This window comes from Vicia villosa, linkage group LG2 (genome assembly GCF_029867415.1).
Source record: "Vicia villosa cultivar HV-30 ecotype Madison, WI linkage group LG2, Vvil1.0, whole genome shotgun sequence".
Lineage (NCBI taxonomy): Eukaryota > Viridiplantae > Streptophyta > Magnoliopsida > Fabales > Fabaceae > Vicia > Vicia villosa.
Genome location: NC_081181.1, coordinates 125,527,070 through 125,538,397, shown reverse-complemented (window position 1 = coordinate 125,538,397; position 11,328 = coordinate 125,527,070). Strand labels below are relative to the sequence as shown.

General features: G+C 24.6%; 1 protein-coding gene across 1 annotated transcript in view; it reads right to left on the bottom strand.

Annotated features, from left to right (window-relative positions):
* Nucleotides 1-378: 378 nt before the first annotated feature.
* LOC131649947 (GDSL esterase/lipase EXL3-like) overlaps nucleotides 379-11,328 on the bottom strand; it is a 12,997-nt gene continuing 2,047 nt past the window's right edge. Inside the window, exons 2-6 of the mRNA XM_058919690.1 lie at nucleotides 4,118-4,303; nucleotides 3,902-4,032; nucleotides 3,578-3,811; nucleotides 3,234-3,489; nucleotides 379-709 (exon numbers count right to left, since the gene is read on the bottom strand). Of these exons, the coding sequence (XP_058775673.1) occupies nucleotides 516-709; nucleotides 3,234-3,489; nucleotides 3,578-3,811; nucleotides 3,902-4,032; nucleotides 4,118-4,303 (1,001 nt within the window). The 3' untranslated portion in view covers nucleotides 379-515. The remainder of the gene's footprint in view (nucleotides 710-3,233; nucleotides 3,490-3,577; nucleotides 3,812-3,901; nucleotides 4,033-4,117; nucleotides 4,304-11,328) is intronic.

Below are 11,328 nucleotides of genomic sequence, written 5' to 3'. Positions count from 1 at the left end.
CTTTTTATTGAATGTTTGAAATGAGAGTAAATGTTTTTACTATGTATAAAGTTTTATTGAATCTTTTAATCCCGTGCCTCGCACGGAGACGATCCAAGGCCGTGAATATACTAATCATTATATAGTTATTTTGAATTTCGTTATAGTCATACTGATCGAAATTAATCATACTAAATTTAAACCCGTGCCTCGCACGAGTATACAAACTAGTACAAATTAATTTTAGAAAAAGCTTATACAAATTGCCTCAGTATCATTATTTTACAGATCAAAGTAAGATGTTTTGGTTAGTTTTTCAACGATTTTTTATGAAGCTCATTAATTAGTTAATTCCACAAGTGGTTTATCAAACTTATTCATAGTATTATTATATATATGTTGAAGATACAAATCACCAATTATTTTTCATAACTAAATGAGACTAAACGATTCCTATAACTAAAATTTACATACTTTATTACAAATTTAAAATGATGATGATAATAATATGTTGGGCCATAGAAGCTAGTAATGATCTAGAAAAAGTCCTTGATTTTGTGATCAAGGACCATAGAGCAAAGCACATTATAAGCATTTTGTGTAGGGTGATAACTGTCCCAGAATACATGGTTAGAAGGGTTAAAACAAATGTTTGATGTGTAACGGTTGCACAACATGCTTCCTTCTATGACTCCTGTTCCACAACATCCTCTGTTTGATATTTCAAAACCTAAACAATTCAACAAATATAATGATAAAATAATTAGACATAAGAAAATACACCGATCAAATTGAATAGTAGAGGAATATGAAGAAAAAATACATTGGTCTACTCAATATAACTAGTCATTATGGTATCTCAGAGTCATCATAAAATGGTTGGGAGTTAAGGACATTTTCATGATTATTTGCATATTCCTTGTATATGGAGGCACTCATGTGTATGAAGATGCAAATCAATTTTATGAAATTTTGAATTGAAATTTTTACGAGTGGTGAAAATGCCCCTAGATTATCTTTGAGTAGTAGGTTTGATTATTATAATTGTTGAGGTTATATCCTTTCTTTTTATGTATTTGAGTTTGAGTACTCATGGAACTTAAATTTTGAATACAAAAATTGCTTATAAAAAAATTCAATTTGATGAAATAGATATTTTTCTTTTATGTGAAAATTCTCTTGATTGGCATGTCAACCAACTTTTTATACTCCTGTGCTGAATACAAAGGTTGACCCAATAAACCTTTGACTTGAGGAAATAGTTTTTGAAAGAAAAGTAATCATATATATATATATATATATATATATATATATATATATATATATATATATATATATATATATATATATATATATATATATATATATATATATATATATATATTGCAAATATATTTAAAGAGTCAGAATTTATTACACCCATGCCCTACTTATATGTTTTCACGAAATTTCAAAAATATTCTTTAAATTTAGATTTTAAAATTCTAATGTATTAAGCTCCCTCTCAAACAGGTCAAATGGAAGGTAAAAAATATATTTGAATTTCGATACACAGATGCACACCTTACGAATATCGAAACTCGAATGCGCCCCAATACACCACAGCTTTATTCAATCTTAATTTTACATTTTGAAGTTTTTATTTTTATTCTTATTTACGGGAGTTTTTTGCCTCCTCAAATTTTAAAATCTAAAAATATCTTAAATTTAATAGTAAATGGAATAATTGTGATTAGCCTTCAGTATTTTTGATGGATTTAGACTTCAAGGAAGAAATGTCGCTAGTGCTGCCAAGGTTGATATTTTTATTCTCTCACACATGAAGCAACTATTTTGCATTTGAAAACAAAATTGTTTTTACCTTTGCAAGAATGGATTTGTTGAAACGACATTACCTTTCCAAGAAGCATGGTGTTTTGTTGTTGTTCTAAAACGTGTTCTTGCATCAATGACTGTCGCAACAACAGTATCACTTCAAATTTTTATGAATGAAATTGGAGTTGGACCCGTGGTCTTAGTCTCACTTAAACACCATTTTCATTTCGAAATATTTTCATATTTTAAAATTTGAGGAGGTTCAAACTCTCGCAAAATTGAAAGAAAAAAACCTCCACTAGATATTCAGATTTCAAAATTCAAACACAACATAAAGAAATCCAAACAAAACATAAAGGTAAATAATACAAACAATTAATAATCTTTTATGAATTTATCCAAAAATTAAAATTCTAATTTGAATGTAGTACATTCAGAGATTGAAATCTGATTTTTTGACAAAAATGTGAATGTCTCTTTAAAAAGTGATTTTATTGTAAAATAGATATAACTGAATTTCGTTCTCTGAACAACATGGGCATTTTGTATTTTTACTGGGTGTATGATCACCTAGTGAAGTGTAGTAAACATCACCCTTAAAAAATAATCTAAAAATTTATTGTAAAGAAATGAAGTCCAAAGCCTTGTTCTCCTAGGACCTTGGAAGACAATGAGGATATTTTATAGTGGTACTTTTTTTTCTTTTACCTAGCACTCCATTATGTCTAATTTTATCAAAATATTCTTAATAAAAGTGTTCCAAATTTTTTTTAAAAATTTATGATTTACTAGATTTTTAGATTAATATACTGGATTTATACAAAAACAAAAAATTATTTTCTCATTTTTCTAAATATTTATGGAATTTTTGAAAAAATTAATATAAAAGCATAGATTTTACAGATGTTTTTCTAAAAATAGGTGTAAATCATAATTTGTTTTAAAATATCTATAATTTATATTGTTTTTTTCTTTCAAAAAATTGTAAAAATTATATATTTTTTATATCGGGTTTTTCAAATATTCAGTATAAAATCAAGATTTTTAAGACACAAATTATGATTTTATACCAGTTCTTTCAAATATCAAAAAATATATCAAAAAATTTGGTAGTGTTAACTTCGTTTTTTTATTAGTCAATCGGATATGAATTATTGAATTTTTTAAAATTCTAAAAATTACAAACATATCAAATTTATCAAAAAATTCGGTAGTATTAATTTCGTTTTTTTATTGGCCTACCCGATATGAACCGTCGAATTTTCTAAAATCTGAAAATTAACATGGTTTTATTGAAATTTTTAAAATATACAGCAAAAATATATACCAAAATTTTTCGATTGGCTCCCGAATTTTTCTCGAGAAAAAGAAAATTTTTATTGCAACTTTTTACATTAAAAAAAACTATTAAATAAAAATGAGAATGATATTTTTATTACCATATTTAGCAGGATTTTGAACCACATCCTTTAATGAGTTGTAAATATCAAGATAGACAAACTTAGCATCTTGAAATTTATTTCTTAATCCATCCATTTGATATACTAGTTTGGAGTTGAAGATTCTTGCTGCTTGATTTTCAAAATCTGCACATCCTCTCTCTATTCCTCCTTCAATTGTTCTCTGTGCTGGCACACAACCTATATTTGGCATACCAACTACTCCAATCCTTCTAGCTCCTAAATCATAAAGTTCCTGCATCATTTGAATTTCTTAAACTTTAGTTTATATAAATACTAATAATTAATTAGTGATAATGTTTTGTTTGTATAACATAACTTACCTTCAACAAATTTGAGGCAATTGAAGCTAATAAATGAGTGTATGATGGAATATCATAGTGTGCTTGTCTTAATGGTGTTGAAGCATAACTATAGGCTATGTCATTACTTCCTGTGCAAATAATATACACACTCTTTGATATTATCATCTTCATTCTCTCTTCTCCAACTGCTTCTTTTATCTTATTTTTGTATTTCTTGAACGTGCTCAGTTGATCTGATAATGGTATCACAGACTTAAACATAACCAAAAAATTATTTATAGTTAGTTTTAAGTTTAACATATATGCAAAAAATGAAAATAAACATGCAAATTCGGTATTTACCGCTAATTTTGAAGTTAGAGGATCATATCCAGAAGCAGCGGAGGCAAAGCTTACGTCTGTTAAGAGATCTTCGAGTTTCAAATTTGGATCAAGAGAAGCTGGTAAAAGCTTCTTGACTCCAAATTTTGATGCTGAAAAATAAAATAAGAATTTGTTAACAATAACAAACATAACAAAAAAAACATGTTGGTCGAACAAAGAAAGAGTGTTTTGTACCGATTATGTCGGAGAGGACTAAACCATTGCTGAATCTTCCAGTTGGTTGATTCCCAGCACCAAAGTCTTTACCATAAGGTAGAAAATTGCTCTTGAAAATAGTGTTGATGTAGTTGTTGTTACCTGTGTCAACTACTGAGTCACCAAATACAAAGAGTGCTGGGACAGTTTCATTGATTGGTTTATCTGGGTTGAGGGTATTTTACTTATGTTTTGAGAGAAAAAAAAAAGCAGAGAATGAGAGGAAATGGGCACGCAAGCAAAAAAATTAATATTTATTTTATTATGTTCTAATTAATCTAATTTAACAATTATTTTTATGGGAAATTCTACATTATCAATTTAATGGGAAATTTATAAAATAAAATTTGATGGAAAATTTTAATTATTAGGAGGAAAAATATTTATAATTCCCTCTAATTTTTATCACGTAAAACAAACAAACCATAATCTAATTTAACAATTATTTTTATGGGAAATTGTCCATTATCAAATTAATGGGAAATTTATAAAATAAAATTTGATGGAAAATTTTAATTATTAGGAGGAAAAATATTTATATTGATTTCCCTCTAATTTTTATCACGTAAAACAAACAAACCATTTTTCAATGTATCTTTTTGGCAATCTATGAATTATGATAATATTTAAATATTAATGAATTTTATAAAAATCAAAAGAATAATAAATAAAATAAGGGTAAGATAACAAAAATAAGTTCTCTTTCTTCTTTTTATCACATTTTCTTAATCCGTATGAGAAGCTCAATTACTACAAATAATATAAAACGGATTGAATAATAAATAATTTTAATAATTAATTTTAATATTAAAGCAGTATATTAGTTATTTATTTAGTAAAATATTTTTCTCATTTATTATTTACATTAAAAAATTATAAGATAATTTAATTTCAAATTCATATAACTTATTAAAGTTTTTGCTATGGTAATAGAAGAAATAAACTTTTTTTAACTAACAATTTTTGTTGTAAAAATCATAATTATTTGTCCGGTCATATAAAAAAAACGTTTAAGGCAGTAATAATGATGAAGTCAATTTTATCTTTTTAATTTAAATAGTAGATAATAGAATGCAAAACATAAAAATAAATCAATATAGATTAAAAACAAATAATGCACTTATTTAAGGAAATATATTATTAATTTTGACGTTAATGTTGTATTAAATTTGACAATAGTAATTTTATAATTAGTATTAAACAAAAATGTATACTGATTAATAAAATCAAAAATATATGATACAAAAAGATCTCATTTTATTTAATACAAACTACATAATTTTTTTTACGATTGTTATGATACAAAAAAAATGACTAAAAAGTTGAGAAATTTTTTAAACGAAAGTTTACCAGTTATATATAAAAAGATCTGAATTTAATTGTGTTACACTGAGAGATTAACCCATAGATTTAATAAAATAAATATGATTGTAATAGTAAATTACTTTATTACCATTATTACATATTATTATTTATAATAAAATATAGTTAAAAAATCAAACTCAAAGGGAAAAGATTTAAAAAATAACGTGGAGATTCTATGGTGAATGAGTCCTCTAAAATGGTAACATTTATACTAAAAGTTGATATAATATTTGTTTTAACAAAAAATGTAAGATAATATGATGTATAGAAATCACAACTTTTTCTTATGAAAAAAACAAATGGATAATTATATATTTAATTTATTTTATTATGTATTAAATATTTATAAGAAAGATGAATAAATGTAAATGTATAATATATGAATTTTATATTCGTATGATATTTTTGTTAATGTAAATTCATACTATATGAATCTTATGTATCTTTGTTAAAAACAATTCTTAATTTTAAAACTTGAGTCAATAAATAAAAATTATTTTAAATATTTGAAAAATTCTATCTCAAAAGTCAATATTTTCGAAAAATAAATGAATTATCAAATACTTTTTATTGAATGTTTGAAATGAGAGTAAATGTTTTTACTATGTATAAAGTTTTATTGAATCTTTTTATCCCGTGCCTCGCACGGAGACGATCCAAGGCCGTGAATATACTAATCATTATATAGTTATTTTGAATTTCGTTATAGTCATACTGATCGAAATTAATCATACTAAATTTAAACCCGTGCCTCGCACGAGTATACAAACTAGTACAAATTAATTTTAGAAAAAGCTTATACAAATTGCCTCAGTATCATTATTTTACATATCAAAGTAAGATGTTTTGGTTAGTTTTTCAACGATTTTTGATGAAGCTCATTAATTAGTTAATTCCACAAGTGGTTTATCAAACTTATTCATAGTATTAGTATATATATGTTGAAGATACAAATCACCAATTATTTTTCATAAGTAAATGAGACTAAACGATTCCTATAACTAAAATTTACATACTTTATTACAAATTTAAAATGATGATGATAATAATATGTTGGGCCATAGAAGTTAGTAATGATCTAGAAAAAGTCCTTGATTTTGTGATCAAGGACCATAGAGCAAAGCACATTATAAGCATTTTGTGTATGATGATAACTGTCCCAGAATACATGGTTAGAAGGGTTAGAACAAATGTTTGATGTGTAACGGTTGCACAACATGCTTCCTTCTATGACTCCTGTTCCACAACATCCTCTGGTTGATATCATTTAATATAATAAAGCAAAAGGAGTATTTTGGCAAGTTTGACAAGTGTCACTCCCTTATGCATTCTAACATTTTCTTTCCATTCTATTTATAGTAAATTTTATTACTTCTTTATTTATTTATTTATTTTATTTATTTAATTATTTGATTATATTTTATTTATTTAATTATTTGATTATATTTACTTAATTATTTATATAATAAAAATGGATTGAAACACGTTTTATTTTTCCACGTGAAATAAGAAGTGGTCCAACATCGCTCATTTGATTAGTCAATGCAAGTTGCCCAAATTCCCTCATTCCTCATGCTATAAAACCATACCTTCACTTCCTTGAAGTCATCTACAATTCTCCTAACAAACCTCTGCCAAAATCCTCCATCAACCAATTCAAATCCGCTCAACCATTCACCATAAATCCTCTTTTTGTTGTTGCAGGAAACCTCACCACAACACCATCACAAAAACACCATCAAGGAGAAATTAAGAAGACGTACCTAAATTTTTTTCCTTTTTGTTTCCTTCGATTTTGTTGTCTTATTTTAATTTTTTCATCCGCATCAAGCCATGTAATTGTAACATTAATATTATATAATGGATTGGGTTAGGGTTTATGTGGGTTGAGGTATTTTACTTATGTTTTGATTGGTTTATGTGGGTTGAGGGTATTTTACTTATGTTTTGAGAGAAAAAAAAAAGCAGAGAATTAGAGGAAATGGGCACGCAAGCAAAAAAATTAATATTTATTTTATTATGTTCCAATTAATCTAATTTAACAATTATTTTTATGGGAAATTCTACATTATCAATTTAATGGGAAATTTATAAAATAAAATTTGATGGAAAATTTTAATTATTAGGAGGAAAAATATTTATAATTCCCTCTAATTGTTATCACGTAAAACAAACAATAATCTAATCTAACAATTATTTTTATGGGAAATTGTCCATTATCAATTTAATGGGAAATTTATAAAATAAAATTTGATGGAAAATTTTAATTATTAGGAGGAAAAATATTTATAATGATTTCCCTCTAATTTTTATCACGTAAAACAAACAAACCATTTTTCAATGTATCTTTTTGGCAATCTATGAATTATGATAATATTTAAATATTAATGAATTTTATAAAAATCAAAAGAATAATAAATAAAATAAGGGTAAGATAACAAAAATAAGTTCTCTTTCTTCTTTTTATCACATTTTCTTAATCCGTATGAGAAGCTCAATTACTACAAATAATATAAAACGGATTGAATAATAAATAATTTTAATAATTAATTTTAATATTAAAGCAGTATATTAGTTATTTATTTAGTAAAATATTTTTCTCATTTATTATTTACATTAAAAAATTATAAGATAATTTAATTTCAAATTCATATAACTTATTAAAGTTTTTGCTATGGTAATAGAAGAAATAAACTTTTTTTAACTAACAATTTTTGTTGTAAAAATCATAATTATTTGTCCGGTCATATAAAAAAAAACGTTTAAGGCAGTAATAATGATGAAGTCAATTTTATCTTTTTAATTTAAATAGTAGATAATAGAATGAAAAACATAAAAATAAATCAATATAGATTAAAAACAAATAATGCACTTATTTAAGGAAATATATTATTAATTTTGACGTTAATGTTGTATTAAATTTGACAATAGTAATTTTATAATTAGTATTAAACAAAAATGTATACTGATTAATAAAATCAAAAATATATGATACAAAAAGATCTCATTTTATTTAATACAAACTAAATAATTTTTTTTACGATTGTTATGATACACAAAAAAATGACTAAAAAGTTGAGAAATTTTTTAAACGAAAGTTTACCAGTTATATATAAAAAGATCTGAATTTAATTGTGTTACACTGAGAGATTAACCCATAGATTTAATAAAATAAATATGATTGTAATAGTAAATTACTTTATTACCATTATTACATATTATTATTTATAATAAAATATAGTTAAAAAATCAAACTCAAAGGGAAAAGATTTAAAAAATAACGTGGAGATTCTACGGTGAATGAGTCCTCTAAAATGGTAACATTTATACTAAAAGTTGATATAATATTTGTTTTAACAAAAAATGTAAGATAATATGATGTATAGAAATCACAACTTTTTCTTATGAAAAAAACAAATGGATAATTATATATTTAATTTATTTTATTATGTATTAAATATTTATAAGAAAGATGAATAAATGTAAATGTATAATATATGAATTTTATATTCGTATGATATTTTTGTTAATGTAAATTCATACTATATGAATCTTATGTATCTTTGTTAAAAACAATTCTTAATTTTAAAACTTGAGTCAATAAATAAAAATTATTTTAAATATTTGAAAAATTCTATCTCAAAAGTCAATATTTTCGAAAAATAAATGAATTATCAAATACTTTTTATTGAATGTTTGAAATGAGAGTAAATGTTTTTACTATGTATAAAGTTTTATTGAATCTTTTTATCCCGTGCCTCGCACGGAGACGATCCAAGGCCGTGAATATACTAATCATTATATAGTTATTTTGAATTTCGTTATAGTCATACTGATCGAAATTAATCATACTAAATTTAAACCCGTGCCTCGCACGAGTATACAAACTAGTACAAATTAATTTTAGAAAAAGCTTATACAAATTGCCTCAGTATCATTATTTTACATATCAAAGTAAGATGTTTTGGTTAGTTTTTCAACGATTTTTGATGAAGCTCATTAATTAGTTAATTCCACAAGTGGTTTATCAAACTTATTCATAGTATTAGTATATATATGTTGAAGATACAAATCACCAATTATTTTTCATAAGTAAATGAGACTAAACGATTCCTATAACTAAAATTTACATACTTTATTACAAATTTAAAATGATGATGATAATAATATGTTGGGCCATGGAAGTTAGTAATGATCTAGAAAAAGTCCTTGATTTTGTGATCAAGGACCATAGAGCAAAGCACATTATAAGCATTTTGTGTATGATGATAACTGTCCCAGAATACATGGTTAGAAGGGTTAGAACAAATGTTTGATGTGTAACGGTTGCACAACATGCTTCCTTCTATGACTCCTGTTCCACAACATCCTCTGGTTGATATCATTTAATATAATAAAGCAAAAGGAGTATTTTGGCAAGTTTGACAAGTGTCACTCCCTTATGCATTCTAACATTTTCTTTCCATTCTATTTATAGTAAATTTTATTACTTCTTTATTTATTTATTTATTTTATTTATTTAATTATTTGATTATATTTTATTTATTTAATTATTTGATTATATTTACTTAATTATTTATATAATAAAAATGGATTGAAACACGTTTTATTTTTCCACGTGAAATAAGAAGTGGTCCAACATCGCTCATTTGATTAGTCAATGCAAGTTGCCCAAATTCCCTCATTCCTCATGCTATAAAACCATACCTTCACTTCCTTGAAGTCATCTACAATTCTCCTAACAAACCTCTGCCAAAATCCTCCATCAACCAATTCAAATCCGCTCAACCATTCACCATAAATCCTCTTTTTGTTGTTGCAGGAAACCTCACCACAACACCATCACAAAAACACCATCAAGGAGAAATTAAGAAGACGTACCTAAATTTTTTTCCTTTTTGTTTCCTTCGATTTTGTTGTCTTATTTTAATTTTTTCATCCGCATCAAGCCATGTAATTGTAACATTAATATTATATAATGGATTGGGTTAGGGTTTATGTGGGTTGAGGTATTTTACTTATGTTTTGATTGGTTTATGTGGGTTGAGGGTATTTTACTTATGTTTTGAGAGAAAAAAAAAAAAGCAGAGAATTAGAGGAAATGGGCACGCAAGCAAAAAAATTAATATTTATTTTATTATGTTCCAATTAATCTAATTTAACAATTATTTTTATGGGAAATTCTACATTATCAATTTAATGGGAAATTTATAAAATAAAATTTGATGGAAAATTTTAATTATTAGGAGGAAAAATATTTATAATTCCCTCTAATTTTTATCACGTAAAACAAACAATAATCTAATTTAACAATTATTTTTATGGGAAATTGTCCATTATCAATTTAATGGGAAATTTATAAAATAAAATTTGATGGAAAATTTTAATTATTAGGAGGAAAAATATTTATAATGATTTCCCTCTAATTTTTATCACGTAAAACAAACAAACCATTTTTCAATGTATCTTTTTGGCAATCTATGAATTATGATAATATTTAAATATTAATGAATTTTATAAAAATCAAAAGAATAATAAATAAAATAAGGGTAAGATAACAAAAATAAGTTCTCTTTCTTCTTTTTATCACATTTTCTTAATCCGTATGAGAAGCTCAATTACTACAAATAATATAAAACGGATTGAATAATAAATAATTTTAATAATTAATTTTAATATTAAAGCAGTATATTAGTTATTTATTTAGTAAAATATTTTTCTCATTTATTATTTACATTAAAAAATTATAAGATAATTTAATTTCAAATTCATATAACTTATTAAAGTTTTTGCTATGGTAATAGAAGAAATAAACTTTTTTTAAC